General features: G+C 47.2%; 1 protein-coding gene across 1 annotated transcript; it reads right to left on the reverse strand.

The window, feature by feature from the left end:
- Positions 1 to 11771: 11771 nt before the first annotated feature.
- LOC122536160 lies at positions 11772 to 13687 on the reverse strand. Its single transcript, XM_043668303.1, has 5 exons — positions 13616 to 13687; positions 12641 to 12919; positions 12384 to 12573; positions 12192 to 12309; positions 11772 to 12115 (listed from the first exon to the last, which is right to left on the reverse strand). Exons 2-5 carry the CDS (start codon positions 12858 to 12860, stop codon positions 11909 to 11911), a joined length of 735 nt encoding a protein of 244 aa, XP_043524238.1. The 5' UTR covers positions 12861 to 12919; positions 13616 to 13687; the 3' UTR covers positions 11772 to 11908.
- Positions 13688 to 18572: the final 4885 nt, after the last annotated feature.

Consider the following 18572-nt stretch of genomic DNA (forward strand, 5'->3'; position numbering starts at 1 on the left):
AGCGACACAGTGGAAATCCATTGCGGAAAACACGGCTCGTGACGCGCCCCGGCTGATATATGTATACGTACGCGAGAAAGAAAAACAGAGGAACACGGGAAAAGGAGCTGTGTTCGACGATGAAACGAGAAATAAAATAAGCCGGACGAACGAAACTGCGGAGCTGTGAACGCGACCCAATGCGAGGGAGACGCGTTCGGGTCGGGCGAGTTTGAATAACACGATTGAAAAACACCTCGGGTGAATAAACGATGCTCACAATTACGAGTGAAAAGGAAATGATGCTCGTATTTCATCTGCGCGTCATCACTTGAGAAAAACCGTGCCACTCGTAGTATTATCTCCAGACTTTTTCCACCAAGATGTCTGATATCTTTCTCAGAGTAGTATCGTTCGCAAAAAACGATAAAACACGGAAGAAGATCGCTCGATTTTGTCTCACTGCACTGATGTGTGTGTTATTCACGAGGTTTCTCGCCGGCGAGTCGACGATTTCGGGGACGCGATGCGCAGACGTCGATCCTCTCGATCGCGCTGGCGCGGCAAGACTGCCGCGTGGATCGGGATCGTGATCGAGGGACGACAAACAGGGGCGGAGCAACCGGTGGTCCGGTGTCGAATACGTTTCGAGTCGGCGCCAAGTTTCACTTCTATTCTTCCTTAAGATCGTTTTGACGAAATTCCAGAAAACGTAAAATATCGCGCTGCGTTGCGACAAACAACGGAACGCGATGATAACTCTTGCGCGAATTTGAAAGAACGTGTTCTCGAGAGGAAAGCGTGCGAGTATCATCGCAAAATGGCTGGATATTATTTTTCTTCCGGGACTGTTCATAAATCGTGGTTCGTGTCTTCAATTTCATAAACGCAGCTCGACGCCCAACGGTAAGAAAGGGAAAGATTCCCACGACGAGAGGTAGGAAGAAAATTTTTCGCTCGTCCCGCGTAGCCACGGAAGACGAATGAGATCGGAGGCGGAGGGATCACGCAACGAGTCCCGCGCCGCGCCGTGGCATCGTTCAATTAAATTAATGAAACGTCACAATTCCCAGCGCCGGGAGCGTCGATGCCGTCCGAAACGAATGAAACTCATCGCTGCGGACTCGCGCGGCGTTTTAACGAAATTAAACTATCGCCGCTCGAGTACCGATAAGTCAACAATCCCACGGATGTCAACGCTGACCGCATCGTCGATCACGAACGATACACGTTCGATGAACACCAAAACACTGGACGCCACCGAGTCATCCGAAAAATGATACGAACCGACAATCAAAAAATCACCACCGATCGAGGAATCGAGCGCGGTATACGTGCCCCTTTGTGTACACATCGCTCCGAAAATTCTACGGTCGAGGATCAAGTTTGACCAGCGATGGGCACGCACACATCGCAGCCTCGCGGTCGCCGAGATCGAGCGAGAGGAGTGACGAGCACGAGAGAAGCTCGTGACGAAACACCGAGTTCCCAGGTAGCCCGAGCAGGGAATGTGGCGAGGCTGGTTCCGATAGAAGACGAAGGTACCCCAGCTGCGTACCACATGGGCACATACCTGCAGGTATGCGTGCACCAACACCAGCCGGCAAGAAGTTGCATGCACGCCTCACTCGTACAAACTCGTCTGCCTCATTAAGGAACTCGACTGGTCCGGGCCGACTCGGCGTGCACCAGGAGGGGGTTTTTTCGCACACGAGCCAAGTTCAACGCACACTATCGCAAGGGAGAAACGTGGCGTCGAAGGGCATCGGCGTAAGGCCGGCCTGACGGCTACTACGATTCCAGCCTCTCACGTGGTTGCTCTTTTATTTCATCTGAAACGCGCGTTAACCCGCCACCTGAATTTAAAGCTTTTTCCTGGCATCTTTTTTTCCTTCCCCTTCTCCCTTTTCTTTTATCTTCTTTTATCTCGAGCTTTCACAACGAAGTGCACGAGCAGAGTTTGCCGACGTTAAGTTACGTACGTACGTATGCAAAACGAACGATTACATCGCCAGCGAGCCGGTGTGTGTGTGTGTACGTATGTACAGGGTGGGGAGAAAAGTTTGTCAGCGGCTATCACAGATGAATTCTACACTCCTTCGATCTGATGTTGATTTTGAATTTCAAAATTTTTTTCTTTTTGCATTGCACTCTACTCGTTAGGAAAGTGAAAGTTTTTTCGACGAACCGTAATCTAAGTCGCAACCTGATAATGGCAAATAAAATTGCGAACGCGTATGTTCTAACAGCGACTTTATAGTTCTGGACGCGTGGATGTAATGTTTATATTTCGAATAACGTGAACAGTTAGTCTTATCATTTGATTACTGATAATACGAAAATTACGTAAAATAGACATCCACGCGTCGAGAACCATAAAGTCGCTGTTAGAACCTAGGCGTTCGCAATGTTAAACATTTTGCCACTTTTCAAAACAACTATTAGTCGTGATGAGTAAAATACAATGCGAAAAGAAGAAGAAGAAAAAAAAAAAAAGATTTTGACGTAGAAATTAAATTTCGCGACAGGTTCTTTACTTGTATTTTCATCAAATCGAAGGTGTAGAATTTCTTTCCACCCGTATGTACGTACGTACGTATGTACGTATGTATGTATGTATATCGGAGAAGGGCGTCTTCGCGAATTTATTAATGTATCGCGCGACGGGAGTTCGTAGAGTGGTGTGTACGTACATATTACGCGAATGGGGGTAGCGGGTGAATATCGCGCGTTTTTCACGCGAGCCCCGCGCCGCGCCTATTCACCGATGTAAGCTCGTAGTTTATTCCGCTTCGTAATAGCCGCACAACCGGGCCGATTTTCCCGCCGGTGAATCGAGTTACGAGCTCTCGCGCACTCTCGCCACCGCTGGCATAATATCCGACTCCCGGCGAGTTTTGCGCGCCACTTCGTCGAGTCCCTTAAATAGTACCCGGGCGCCTCTTAATTAATTTCTTACCTCCCTGCGACTTCAATTTCCAACCTAACCTTCCACCTTGCGAGATCTCCATGAAGGAAACGCAGGAAGCTTCGAGCGAGGAAAAATTCCCCCGAAAATTTTATTTTCATTCATTTCCGCGTGATAAACGCGCAGAACGTGCCACGTCGTTCTTTTTTTTTCTTTCTTTTTTTGCATTTCTTTGGGAAGTGAGAGGCGCCGTACAAAAACGGAAGTTAATCTAAGAGAGAACGTTATGCGTCAACTCCCTCTCCTTGGCGAACAGATTTCTTTACGAACGTGAAAGTGCCGTACACTAATATTTCCCGCGACGTGGGTGAAAAAGCAACGATGTCCTTCATCCCCCGTGGATAAATGGCACGAGCCGGGAGCGTGCTCGCTACGAGCGTGGAATTGTTTTGCGAGAGAGTTGAAGGGTTGACAGGGGAAAGGAGACGCCGCATTATGCCGAGGCAAACGACAAACCGCCGAGAACGAGAAGTTTCCTCGTTCCTCGCCGCTACTTTCGTGAAACAAGAAGCACACTTGCCACGCGTGCGTTCGTCTCACGCTCTCTGGATACTCCGGAAGGCTCGTCACGTCGTTCGCTGGCTCGGAAAATTCCCCGGCGAATCTTAGGAATTTTGAGGGGCGGGCGGTGCGGCGCGAGATTAGAAACTAGTCAAAAGTTCACGGGTTTACATTGCGGAATTGACGCGCAACTTCCCGGAGCGAGGTTTTAACTAGGTGCCCCGAGTTTAACGCATTAACACGTTACCACTCCGCAAACACACGAGCCGCGAAACTTTGCCACCGTGTGTCCGCCGACACTCGTGCAAATAAACTCGATGTCTCGAGGAGAGTCGCTTTCGGAGGAGGCTCGCTGTCGCTTGGATATTCAAACCGATGCACGTAGAGAACGATACATAGAAAGCGCATTTGGAGTACTAGAGAGCAAAGGGAAAAAGAAGAAGGAAGCAAGAGGGAAAAGAACGAAAGAGGAGAGAGGAGAGAACCAGAAACGCTCATGCAGCCGGAGTCGATGCTTGAGAAAATTCTGCGCAAAAGTTTCGCCATACCCTCCTGAGAAAGGATTCCGTTTGTCCCGCTTTCTCGGTGTAACGCTCGAGTTTCTCGCTGCGAAAGTTCCGCCAACTCTCAACGCCAATAACTGGAAACTTCGCGCTACCTTTTTACTAATTAAGTAGCAAAATGTACGTACGTTGTTGTTACTTCCTCTCTTATTAGCTACGTTAGTGTTCGCGTTTTCTCTACGGCGTGTAGTCGCCGACAGAGAAACGTGTATCACGAGCGTTTCGCGTTCTCAGTAAAAGCAACGATGCGATTTTGTCGTACGCGAATCTGAATGCGAAGAAAAAACAACTCGAAGCGGCTGCTCTCGATGATCTTCCCGTTTTCAGATTCACTGCGTCAGATTCGGCGCGTTTTGAAGTCCTCTCTCTCTCTCTCTCTCTCTCTCTCTCTCTCTCTCTCTCGGTCGGCGCGGTGTGTGTCTAGGCGCGATTCGAGGAATTCGTCGGTCAGGTAGGGAGGACACGCTGCGCAGGCTGTTTGCCAGCTCTCGCGAGAACGAGCCGATGTTGCGTGAATCGTGTTGTTCGAGGCGTTAATGCAGAATTCACGTCGGCAGCTGCACACGACAATCGAGATACGTAGTTCGAGAGAACGTTAACTGGCCCATTGCGCGACGCGTCGCGAATGCAAACGCGCTCGCCCTGAGAATTCTCGATTCCGCGTTGGAAACACGCCGGAAGCCAGAGAGGTCAACAGCTCTGAACACGAGTATGTGTACGTACCCGCTTCTCCATTGGACAAGTCGACTCTTTTTGCGAAACGAAAATTTTCACCGGATAATCGTGAACGATGAGCATTGCCGAATTTAATTAGTCCCCCGGAGATTCTAGATTTTATCCAGCGAAACAGGAGATCGTGTAATGAAATTACCAGTAAACGGAGGGAGGAAATTGGAAGTACGCGAGTTAACAACACCCGGGGAAACGGATTGTCCCATCGCGAGTTTTCCCCGGGGAATTATTCAAAAAGTTGCCAACCACGGTGTTTCCGAAAAGCGACCCCGATTCATTTTCCCCTTCGTTATCGCCGAAACACGAAACACCCATTACTTCCGAGAAAGGCAAGGCCTCTCCGCCATTGCCTTGCGAGGAGAACTTCTAGCTAATATCTAGATAAATTTGTGGCTTCGTCCGTAAAATTATATAGGGGACGCGTATTCGGCCAGTGACGCGTATTTTCTGGAACCGGTTTCCGGATACGATTCCCAAGCCTTTTTGGTCCAGGCGAGGGCCGCGTTCCACCGCGACTGAACGCCAACTGCCATCCCAAGACCTCGACTGTTCCGTTCGTCTCACGCTGCTGAACGTGCTGGCACTGCTAACCTCGAATCTCTAGGTTGAATCGAATAAGAAAACAGCCACGGCCTATTAGATCCGCTACGTTTTTTCCCTTCCGTTTAGCAAACCGTTACGAGGCCGCGCGATTGCCATTCGGTTTTGTAACTGGAATTTTCAAGAGGAGTCTCGAGAGGTGTCTTCCCGTCACGTCGTTTCGAGGACGCGTTGCGGCCACTTTGCCGCGTCACGGTGACGCTAGTATGTGCCAGCACGTACATATATCTCGCGTTGGTTATGTAGAACTGGTCTTTGTCGAGTTTGTCGCGAAGAAATACGCCAAGTCAAAGAATGGACGTAAGCAGGTGTGGTGTTGTGCGTGGATTTAAAGCGGGGCAGGAAACGAACGATTGGTATTACCGCGAGCGGAAACTGTTCTTCGAAGCCAAATCTCCGGAGGTAGGAATTACTCTAATGCAGGCCTGTTCAATCCGCGGCCCGCGCTATGTAAAATTGAAACGATTGAATAGGAATTTTATTATTTTAACCACGTTTATAATATCTCTTCTGGAGAGTACTTGTATTTCCGAGCAGATTTTTTCCCATATGAAATAAAATAAAATAAGATAAAATAATAATAATGTAATAATGTAATAATAAAATAAAATAAGGAGAAAAATTTTAGATGAGCATGTTGAAAATATTCCTCGTATTGCCACTACCTGTATCGAATCAGATATTGATGAACTGGTATTTAAAAAACAAGCGTTCTCGGTGTTCTCGTTAAAAATTTTCACATTTTTGAAGTTAATATAAATATTAAAATAATATAAATATTCTTACCAATATTCTCTTAAAATAATATAAGTTACATTGAACTGATAAAAAAACAAAAAAAAAAGAAACGTAAATTATGTGCGACCCTCGACAAATTTTCGTTGGCCAACGAGGCCTAGAAGATCTGAAAGGTAGTACTTATGCTCTAGTGCTTCCTTTAATAATACTCTTTACTCTTCGCGATTCCCTTCCCTCGTCTGGTAAACCACCGCGATAATTGTTCAATTACCGAGAAGAAGAGCGAGCGAACAAAGAAAGAAAACCGCGACGTTGAATCAAATTGATAAAACGTCTGTCAATCCGTGTAAATAACCCATATATTGGAACGTTTCTCTTCCAGAGAAGAATGACAGAGAAATGTAAACGACAGAGAAATGTAAACCAGTCGGGTGGAATTACCGATCGAATTTCACAAAAGCTGTGTGCACGCTCTTCATAGCCAGAGAGACAGGTAGCTGGATTCCTTTTGGTGGTAAACAACGACGGAAGGAACGTAGATGAAATACGATTTCGCAATAAATAACTAACTGATATCCAGCAAATCCACAGCAAATCCGTCGTATTGACCGATGGATTAAAACAAATAGTTGCGACTGTTCCCCGCTGGCGAAGCTAAGAGGCAGAGAAGCGGCCAGCCAGCGACTTTCCCCGACAGTTGTTTGGAAATTTCACGCGGGAATCAAACGGCTGGTGCACAATGTACGCACCAATGTACATACGAGGGTTGACGGCTCGATTGGAAATGGGGATGTGTACGCCTTCGGGGCAGGGACTTCGAAACTGCTTTAGATTCCACGCCAGATCCCAGATGCGTAGGCGGTTTTACGAGTGGCTGTATTTGAACGCAGGATCGGAAGGCGCAGTAAGATCAGAAAAATTACGCGGGAAAGGATGAAAAATCGTAATGCGACAGAGAGGGAGAGAGAAAAAAGAGCGACAAGACAAAGACACAGCAGACCAGCCATTGAGGATATATTCACGGTGTTCCGCCTTTTGTCTTCGTAATCACTATTGTGCGCTTGGATTCAGCACCGAACAGGGCACCAGATGTGCACCATTGCACAGCCAATGCAACGTAGTGTTCATCGGTTCGGCTAATTTCGTGAATACGCTCACAGAGAGACAGAGAGAAAGAGAGAGAGCACAGAGGAACTTAGCTTTGCAATAGTAATCGCGATATAAACGAAGTTACGATCTTATTCACGTTTATATATATATATATATATATAGACGTATGAAACAATGCAAAATTAAATTTGAGAAAAATGTATAACACGACAGATTGCATTTTGTATTTTTCAAACGATCGATTTTGCATTACGAATTGCTTCTTGTAATTAAACGTCTTCTTCAAAATTCTTCAACTCTTTTCTTTTTTTTTTTTTTAATCTTTTATCATTCGTTTCCTCTCTTGCGTACGAAATAAAAATTTTATCTAATTACGCCGCATCGTTCCGCGTGCTACGTAGAAACCTTCGCTACTATAATTATCAAGCCATTCTCGCGTAGAATCATCTCGGTAGCTTGTACGGATAGTCATTTGTAAATTAAAGGCGAAACCAGTTTCGAGGGTGAAACGGTCGTATAGTAGGCGATGTATAGACGCGGTTGCGTGCAACGGAATGCCATGTTGATACGGCCCTGTGCACGCTAGCCGCGTGTACCCGCGGTATTTATCATTCGAACGTGACTTACCTTTACCGGACGACGGCGTAGAGAGGCAGGTAACAGCCTCTGCGACTCATCCTGATGCGTTTCCGGGAGAAAGGGCCCCAGAACTGGAGTTCATTGGTCACGGATGAGATTGTCCAATGTGTGCGAGAAACTCGATATCGCGATCGACGAACGCGCGTTCAACGCAGTCAGCCGAGGTAGAAACATTGGCGGGAAATCGCCAATCGGGACGCCAGCAAGTTGAGAACAGACGAGATTGTTCGCATCCGAGCGAACGTTTCGCAACGACTTTGCTCGCAAAAACGACGTCTTTGATCGAAAACGGGATCACGAGTCAAGGTTAATTCATTGCACCAGTTAAACGGTCACACTTGTTGGCTTCTTACGGTTACGAATCTGACGAGTCACGGTTTTTCTACGGATTATCGAGAGGATTGCCACGCGAAGCGCAAATCACAGACCGCCTTTCAAACGTCGAATCGTCCCCTACCTGAAGCGAAATTCACGGAAATAAGACCGTATCGCAATCACGATGCACGCAGTTTACGAATTGTTGCTTTCACTAGCGGCCGCCAGAGCGTCGATGTTGCGAAATTCGTTCCAGCCAATCAGATAGATTATATCATAAGTGACATTTAGCCAGGACAGATCAACCAATTAACGCGCTTCTTTGTCTAACGGTGAAAAGTTTCGTTGCGAGCCGCGTTAGCATCGGTTTCGTCTTTACCGACGGAACGCGACATGGCGTACAGTGTTGAGTATCGTTACAATGTCGTGTACACGGTTACGGTTAAAATTTGAATTCGAATTTAGAATTTCGCTAACTTCGCCGATCTTTCTCGTCCGTGTTGAAACATTTTTCTGAGTGTTGACGACAAGTGCAAACTATGGGCGAATCGTGGACGAGCCGGAGCAATCGTGGAGAGAGGGTGCAAAGGAGTAAGTGAATATAACCTTCCACTATTAAATAAAAAAATAATCGTCTCTAATATAGAATCTCTCTGGCGAAATAAAACTGGGTTTCACGCTGTTCCATTAAAATTGCACGCAAACAAAGCATTCCCTTCCGCCCGAAAAGCTTCCTATTCTTTGAAAAATATCAACATCCGGTTGTTTCCGGTAGCTCGAAATGGCGAACTCGCGTATCCTCCGCCACTCTGAATACCGCGTTTATTTATTTTTCTTAGTTTTTGATCCGCTCGAGTGGGTAGCTTCGCGATAGCTTTCGTTCCATAGCCTTTCGTCTCGACATTTCTCGATACAATCAACAACATAAACATGTTTAGCCCGATACGATCGCTGTTTTAAGAGTAGAAAATGTTGTCCTGTCACGTAACCTTGAACCTCGTATGACCGGAAACATCGCATTAGTCATAGGTACCGTTCTGTCCGTGCGAGCGGCCGTAATGAGCACCGACCCGTTCAAGAAATCACTTGGCACGAAACTCATTTTGCGTACATACGTACGTACAAGTTGGTTAAATTACATCTTCCAGAGCAAACGGGGAGAATCTTATTTTATAACGAGAATGTAATGCCCTTTTCCCTCCTGTCGAGTCAACTGAACGCTCGTTAGGGGAGCATTTAAACAAGGATGTCGCGGTAATTGGTAGAAGAGCCTCGCCGTCTGACCCGGAAGCCGCGATCTCTTCTCCCCCTCGTCTTGACATTTCGAACGCCCGATAAGCAGAAAATATTCGCACGAAAAGAAATGCATACGCCGGCGCTCCTTTGCGAGAGCCGACGTGGCGACCATTGTTCCGTTTCGCATACTCGTTGCCTCAATCTTCTCTATGGACAGTCGGGTATAGTCAATCTGGAGTTGCCCCGGGGCTACCGAATTACAATGGAGAAAGAACCGCCTTTCCCCAGCCGTAGCTGGCCGCAAACAGGCGTCCAAGTCGGACACAGGTGCATGCAGATAACCGTGCCCGTAACAATATGCCGCACACACGCGTAGCTGCTCTCTTCTTTCGTGAACAGCCACACACGTCGTTATCTTAAAAACGAACGCGCGGCCAAACTTACAGCGACCTACGAAATTTTCAGCGCCAGAGTGCACGTGGACGTGTGTACATGTATACTTAATAAACAAAATGGCAACGCGGTTATTATGTCGATGGGATATCGCACGTGAAAAAATTGGATTGTGTAAATTTTTTCAGACAAATGTATTCACGTACGCTACGGCACACGCGCTTTTACAAGGCAAATAAGTGGTAAATTTTGCGTTAGGTAATTGTAATTAAAAAAGTAACTCGAAGACACGAACGTGTAACAAAGAATTGATAAATTCATCTAGTGCGCGCGGATCTATGAAACTACGTAGGAAACAATAAACAGGAGCATATTTGCGTGAAAAAATATTTGCAATGTAAATTTCACGTGCGCAACGCCGTTCTCGGTAATATAACTGAAAAATACGAGCTTCGAGGGAAACTTTTGAGCGAACAAAACGCAACGGCGAGCGTTTTTATTTTAAAACAATACGCCACGGATGGCCGAACGTTTCTCCTCTTAGCAAAATATCCTCGCTCCATCCGTCGTATGTACATTTTGGAAATTATTAACAGCCGCTGCATGTGTCGGGAATAAACGCGTAATTATTTAGTTTGTAAATATATTCGAGACGACCAATTTGATCAAAATGTGAAAATATATATATATCGAGAACGTCGCGTTTCCGTGCTGACGAATTCCGCCATATGTGCAACAAAAGTATTAACAATTCGTCAATTGATGACAGAGACGCATCGTTCTGGAACCGTTTTGTTTAACGCGCAGTGTTCTGTATCGGTTGTACCATTAAGGAAATATGATTCACAGAGACGAAATAGAGTTAAACTCGGTTGACGAACAATGTTGAAAGCCCGGTTCGCGTAACAATGTCGGCTTGTAAAATATCCCGGTTACGTGGATATGTGTGGTGAGGAACGAAAATAAACGAGACCGACAGAAGGGAAGGGCGGGAGGGGAGGGATGGATCCCGTGTCGAGCAGACATTGAGATGTGTGCAATGGTTCAACGTATGAAGGTGGTAGCCATGGCTACCTGTCGCCGAGAAATTGCACGTTTATGCAGATGTTCCAGACACCGGAAAAAAGAGCGACGTGGAAAGGATGCCGCGAATCGGAATGCGGCATGGTTTTATCGATTCCTTCCGACACCAGACCCGACAATCGACCAGTCCTGTCGTGTTTAAAATGAAAACCACCCGACGCCGAGTCGAGGCATCTGTAAAATATTTCCTTGCCTCTTCGCGACTCTCGCAGAATTCCTTTAAGTATCTCTCGATTCGGTTTCCTTTCTCGTTCGTGTTTTTCCTTTTTTTCTTTTTGAAAGAGAAAATCAGAGCTAAACCGATAACATACGACAACAGCGTAAAATAAATATGCGTCACTCTTTCAAAAGCACAACGCAGTGAAAAGAAAATAGCGTTCTCTTTTTCTCGTTGTGCGCGAGTATAATTGACTCAAATTAACACGAACGAGTTATTCGCCGATGCGTGCCTCTCGATCTGTCGTTCCGTAAAAAATTAGCCGTTCAAACTAAAGGGAGACAAGGGTGGATAGCGAAGCATGAACGACTATAGGAACAAAGGGGTGAGCAAAATCAATCCGGTGAACGCGGGCCAAATTGTCCTCCGCCGGACGTGATTAGCGCGTTGTTTAGCTTATGGGTACAGAATAGCCCGACGAATCTCGCAACTAAAACACCCCTGGCGTAAAACGAGCATTTATTTTTATTCGCCGTGACTAAGCGCGATGCACGCGAGAAATATACGTGCGTTCTGTATGAATATTTACATTCCACCGTTCCGTATAAATAGTACTCGGCGGGGAAAAAAAAAAAAAAAAAATAGGTTAAAGCGAGGACAAACACCTCCCCGCCATAGATATCAACCGGAAGCGTCCGCAAATTCTCCTCTCTCCGTGTTCTGCATTGCGTATAATTTTCCTCGGGCCTATAGCACGCGCACCGTGTATTTCTCCAAAAAATTTCGGCAAGTCTCGGCGCGTTCGCACTGAGAACATCGTTTTGGTTGAACACTGCTTCTCCGCTAGTCGGACGAACTTTGCTCCCTTAGGATTTGCCTCCTCTGAAAACAACGCTATCTATTTTGAACGTCCTTGGACAACAAAGATTTATCCACGTCTACTTTATATCTATTGTAATTCTGCAAAGACTCCTGAGATTTCTTCAGCTCGTCTATTACGTATTTCGTGTCCTCCGCCTCCATTTTGGAGTCTATACCGTCGCCGTAAGTGCTGACGCATACCACCGTAGAGGAGTCATCCTTTTCGGACATCGGACTCCCCTAAATACGAGATTTATGGATACAGTAAGAACAGAAAGAGAGACAGAATCTCGTCGAATTTTATTTTTTCTTTTACCTTCGATTGACCCGAGTTGGCAGACTGACTGGAATATCGAGGCCTCTTGCAGGATAGACAGAGCATTCCAAAGGGATAGATGAAGAAAAACGTCAGGTTTAGAAAAAATTCTGCTACCCTGAGGAAAGACCAGATCTCGCGTTACAGTAAAATTCGAGGTCCGTAAATCAAGCTCAGACTCCTTCTACTTACCTACAGCAAATTCTGACAGACTTTCGACCCGTGTCAGGATGAACGGGTTGCCCGTATTGATTAAACGCAACGTTCCTTGATTTCAAGTCTCGTTCCAAGTACTCTGTCATTTTGTGCGTCTCGAGTATATCGTCTAATCCCCAACGACTCACTACCGGCACGCATATGCCAATCGTCCACTTGAGGAAACCTGAGGAAGTAGTTCTCGTTTGACTCGCTGTCAGGCGGAAAACGTCGGATCGATTATCGATCTGTACCTAGTGACAGGAAAAATAGCAGCAAAGTAAATAAAACTAGGCAAACGATCGTAACAACGTCGGTCGGCCAAGTTAGTGGCTCGACGCGTTTTATCAGAACGGGGCCTTGAAAACCAGCGGCCTGGTAATGTTCCTTTGACATTGGCTGACAACGCTCTTCCTCTCGGGAGTCGGACAAGCACGAGCACTCGCAATGTCCCACGCAGGAACAACGATCCATTTTTCGTACCTTTATCTCCCTCTGTGCTGCTGGTTCGTCGTTGCGGTTCAAAAGCACCACTGAAGACGACGAAAGGAGCGATGAAAAAAAAGGGGAAAAAAAGGAGTAGCTTTCTTTTTACGGTGATTTAGTCGCTTCGGATGAAAAAAAAAAAAAGGAGAAAAGAAAGAAAAGTGAAAGAACGTCGGGAAATTTCATTGACGGTCGCAACATTCACCGGAGCAGGAGAATTCATTTAACGAGACTCTGCCGTTGAGATTCAGAGCTACTTTACGATCGCGATGGGGCGAGATTGTCTTCGTCGGGCTCTCGGCGTTCAACCACGATACCGGAACTCCTTTGGGACAGTCCGTAATCCGTGCTCGATAAGAGGACGAAGATGAGCCTTTGTTGGTAATCAGCAGCGTTATAACCGTGTAATCAATTGCGGTGTTATCTATATGAACCTCGGTAAGTCGGGCAGGCGAGCTGAAATTTAATGAAAATTGTCTTCGACTTCATTAACCATGAAAATTTAGTTTGCCACCGTTATATGACGCGAGACGTTTGAAACGTAACGCGGCACGCGACAACGGTAGAAAATGGCGACACACCGATCTCTAAGATCTACGTTATTCGTGGATGGCGATTCGATCGTTTTCCTTTTTCTTTCTTTTTTTTTTCTCTTTTTTTTTTGAAATACTTGGAACAATTGGCGGACGGAGTTACGGTGGAAACATATTCTCTCCGAAGCGATTATCACCTCCGAAACTCACCCGGCTGTGAGAAGGTTATTGTAGTCGTCCCTGAGTTCGACGTCGATCACAGACACGTGCAGGGAATGGTACTCCAGAGCGAGGAACTCGCGGCTTCCGGTTCCGTTCACGTTGTACTTGATGGCTTCGTTCGGCACCCGGGCGAAATTGCTCAAGAAGTAGCAACCAGCCCGCCCGGATTCCCGTGCTTCCTACCAGCACGTGACATTAGATCGAACGTGTACCTTTCGATAACACCCGCCAGTTTACGGAAATGTTCCGCCACTTCAGGAAATATTCCGCCCACCCTTTCGTTTCTGATCCGTTAATAGACGACGTTGCTTATTCGTTTGTCCGGGTACAGAAAAAAAAAAAGTTCGTTTCCGTTACTACTACAGAGATCCAAAGATAATTTCGCGTGCAACGCGTTGAAACGCTTTGCGCAACGCAAATACTCTGTCGTGTCGTTTCGCGTGTATAATAATATGAATCATGTTTATTTAGATGAAATTACGCGTAGTTTGCATGCAGTCGCTACAATGAATTCGCTTCGCGGAAACCGCCTCGCAGCTCGCACAGTGTTTTATGAACGAACGTTTAATAAATTCCGGCTTAATAAATTACATTAACGTAGCAAATAATACGGTCTAAACTCTCCCTTATGTGTCAGGTGCACAACAGTGCCGGTCGGATCTACCTCTCTCTTTAAAATCTATAACAATTATCAAAACAAGCATTTAAATTCGATTTGAATTAAACCAGGTAGCACACGCAGCGCTCGAATTTTGGACGATTTAATAAACTGGGTGCAACGTGTATCTGTGTTCGCTTGTTATTTATCCAATCGAATTAACTCGTTGAAACTTAGGTAAAGTTATTATCTATGGGCTAAAATTATACATCGGGTGAAAAATAAATCGACAGAGGATAAGTTAATCTTATTATCGGTCCGTTTTGTTGCGGTTGTCGTCATACGTACGATGTCGTGTCTCCAGTAGTCCAGTGGCTGATTTTTCAAACAGGTTCCACTGACACGTTCACACCGATCCGGTTGACCAGCGAACGCCGTGAATCCCACGCCAGCTTTGTCACACTCGTTTGCATCCTCGTTGATCTTGTCTGCCTGCACCACTAGGTACTCGCTTGACCATCCTGCACCATGTAACCAGAACTTTCGCTCTTACATTCCAATACATAACTAACCTCGTTATTCGGTCTTTTTTTTTTTTTACGGAATGATTTTCAAAACCTTCAGCCTCTGAGTACTTTGATCTTTTCCCAGAAAGCGTCGATGGTACCAACAAGCGATCCCTCCGCGGATTCAAACTGTACTCGATGCTCGACGTCGTACTCACATCGTCGTACGCAACGATTACCGTGTTCTCTCTATTCCGATAGTATTTATCGAAGGTACCCAATCTGACGAGATAAACGTCCTGTGTAGCGTGAATCTAGTGACTCCAAAACTCTCAAATCTATCTCTACTTGATCTCAATCGTCGTTGATCAACTCACCTCACGATCGAGCCGTTCGTTAAGTCTTTCCATCGGATCGATCCACTCGACGTAGCGCGTTTCGTGTAAATCTGAAGGTAAACCTTGTGATCCACTACAGGCTCTTCCAGTTGATACACCGAGTACCTGAAAGATTTCTCACGTCATTGACTTTCTTACTCTTGCTCGACCAAGAAAAAGAACACACACACACACATACACACACACGAACATACACATTGAAACGAACCATAAATCACTGAAACGTAGGCAGTGGGCGGACTCCAAATATTTTAATGGATCTACGTTTGGGGGGTGTCTGCGATCCGAGCAATCTTGGCCGCCCCGAATTTGCGGTTCTTCTTTCGACCCATTTTCACCAGGCAATTTTCTCGCAGACTCGGTGTTTTTCCTCCCTTCTTCTTTCGTCGGGAATTTATCACGATCCCTCCATTTGATTCCATAATCCACATTCGAAGGTTGAATCTGCTCCTCCTCCGACAGCATAAGTAAATTCCTCTTGAAGGGCCACTTGCTCTTCGTCTTTTTGCTGTTCTTCTTGTCCCTGTTCCCCTTTTCTTTCTTCGTCTTTTTCTTCCGCTTTCTTCGACGCTTCTTCTTCGGATGCTTCGCGTCCTTCTTCTTACCTTCGCGTTCTCGTTTCTGATTTGCCGAGCGTGCATCCACCACGGCCGCTTCCCTCTTCCCCTTTACGCTCGATTTGTTGTTCCCCGCGCAAACATCGCTGTCCTTTCTCGCCGTTTCACCCCCGTTCTCGACGCTCGACTCGAGAAATTGGTCATCGACGATCTTGCCCGAGTTTCCCGGAGAAGATTCTTCTTGCGCTTTGGCCGCGTTCTTTCCAACTTGCAAGTTCGTCCTGAATTCTCGCTCACTCGACCAACGAGGACCCTTCTCTGTCTTTCCCATCGTCGAAAGAGCGTCTGCTTCGTTCTGCGCGTCAGAACGTTTGGGAAGTGGCTCGCGTTTCGTGTCGTCGCCGCCAATTATCGAGTCGATTATTTCCTTTATCAAGTTACGCTCCTCTCCCCTCGAGTTCTCTCGCGCCGCGGCGTACTCCGACTCGTCGTCGTCCTCCGAGGATTGTCCACTGTCCTTGACGCGCGCCCCTTCCCCCATCACCACCACCGTCTCGGTGGTCCCTGTGGTCTCTTGCCTACTCTCGGGCGCCGAGAATTCTCTCAAGCTCCAAAACGTTCGATTGTCGGGCACGATGACGAACTTCTTCAAATGTATCAGCGTACGGCCGGTGGCGTTGCTCGAGTTGCCCGTGTCGGCCACGAGTTTCTCCAGTTTCTTCACGAACTCCGAGATCGCCAGCATGTTCCTCCTCTCGATCGACTCCTTGCTGCCCTCCGCGTCAGCAGGTAAATCCGGCGAATCCTCAACCGCTGTCTCCATCCTTAATTTTGGTTTCGCGTAAGACATCTTCGTCTCGACGACGGTCTCGTTGGTAAGCTTTATCGTGGTCGTTGCTACGGTCGTCGTTGTCATCAGAGCGATCGCCAAGTCCGGTTTCGGATAGGAAATCTTCGCCTCCACCACGGTCTCGTTCAGGCTAGAGATGATCGTCGTCGTTCCTACCGGTGGCGTCGTCGTAGCTGGCGCAGTGGTCGTTTTCCCCACTTCTGTCCCAGACTCTACCACGTTCGATGGACCTTCCATTTTAAGATCGTGAATGCTGAGAAGCGGAGTTGTCGTCACGGGGCTTTGGAACTTGTCAGCGATCGTGGTAATCTCGATCAACTCCATCCTCAGCGTTGTGCTGTTCATCGCCAAACAACCTTCCTCTCCTACGCTTGCAACAGCTTCTATGGCGTCTTTGCTATCGAAATTATTTCCTGGCAAGTTGGACAGGTCGAGAGAACTTCGAGGCGAGTTATCGGAAAGCTCGTCGCTGGTCTTTATCAAATCGTCTTTGTTCGGAGACGATTCGTCTCGATTTTGACTTTCCGCGTTCAAGGATTCGGGAAGCTTCTCGTTTTCGTTCACGAGGTTCGAGGATTTCGAGTCTTTCTTCGAACGTCGGAGACTTTTCTTCCAGTTGTTGTTAACTCGAGACGATTGTTTCGAGTCTTTCTTCGTCGCCGGTTTCTCGCTGGTTTCGATGGATTTTTTCTGCAAGCGGAGCAGTTTTTGCCGAGGGTCCAGCTCGTTTTTATATCTACCGGCATTTCGATTTCTAGCGCGTATCGCGTCGAGGGAATACTCCCTGGCGACCGATCGATCGTCGACCTGATCGAGAGGAGCGTTCGCTCCAGACGGTTCGACGTCAAAAACGTCCGGCAAAAAATTAGCATTGTCCGTCCCGGCGGAAACGAGTGCGTCGGACGCGTCAATAAAAGAATCCGCTGACTCTAATGGAAATCGATTGCCGTGGCTGTTCGCTTTCCCATCGTCGATAAAGTCCTTCCGGAAAAATTCGGGCTCCGCGTTGAAACTGATGGACACCGGCCGACCGTACGAATCGCTCTCCAAGTGAATCTTCCCGGTAAGTGAAATTTCGAAATCTTTCCCGTCCTCGGCCTCACCGAGGTCCACCGCGTTCGCCGATCTCTCTTCGCCGACCGATCGATCTGACACCTGATTCTCGCTTCTCAGGTCGCCTCGATATCCGTCGAACTCGCCGATCGGATTATCGCTCGACCGATCGTACGAATTATCGCCCGCTGCCACGTCCTCCGAGATCTTTGAACCGTCGTTTGTTTCTTCTTCTAAAAAACCGTCCGGCGCCGGGTTCGAATAGTCGTAATTTTCATCTACAGATGCCTCGAGGCCGTTATCATCGTCTTCTTCACTCGTCTGTTCGCCGGCTACGAAATAATTATAGTCCTCCGACGAGGAATCCTGCGAGGTGATCTCCGACCGTTCCTTGTCACCGTTCTTCTTCTTCTTCTTCTTCTTCTTCTTCTTTTTCCTCCGCTTCAACGCGTCGTCTCGTTTCTTTGACTCCTCGCGGTCCTTGTCGCGGATCGATTTTAAACGCTTCCGGCGTTCAGACACGTCATCCTCCTCCTCCTCGTACTCGATATCCGAACCGTCGCCCTTGACGAAATTGTCCTCCCGAATCTTATTCCGATCCTCCTTGTCGGATCTTCGGTCAGCCTCGTTCTTGCCGTTCTGCTTGAGCCTCTGAACGGATAGCAGACGTCTGCCTCCTCGATTCGTTTCCGTCTCGCAAATGACGTTCTTTGTCCCGCGGTCGCCGACACGGCGGTGCCTGTTTTTCGCGCAGGGCGGTAGAATCCTGCCCGGAGCACCATCCGTCGCCAGATTCCACCGAACCTCGCTCCTCGTTTTCTTACCACGGACCAGCGTTCGACCGGGACTCGAACTTTCGCTGGGAAAAACACGATCGTACTTGTCCATCTGTCCATCGACGGTGTACTCGGACGTTTCGGTCGTGACGAACCATGGATGCTTGATCCACTTGATCTCGTGCGAGTTTTTCACAGGAATTTTAC

Source organism: Frieseomelitta varia, unplaced genomic scaffold (assembly GCF_011392965.1).
Source record: "Frieseomelitta varia isolate USP_RPSP 00005682 unplaced genomic scaffold, Fvar_1.2 scaffold_805, whole genome shotgun sequence".
Classification (NCBI taxonomy): domain Eukaryota; kingdom Metazoa; phylum Arthropoda; class Insecta; order Hymenoptera; family Apidae; genus Frieseomelitta; species Frieseomelitta varia.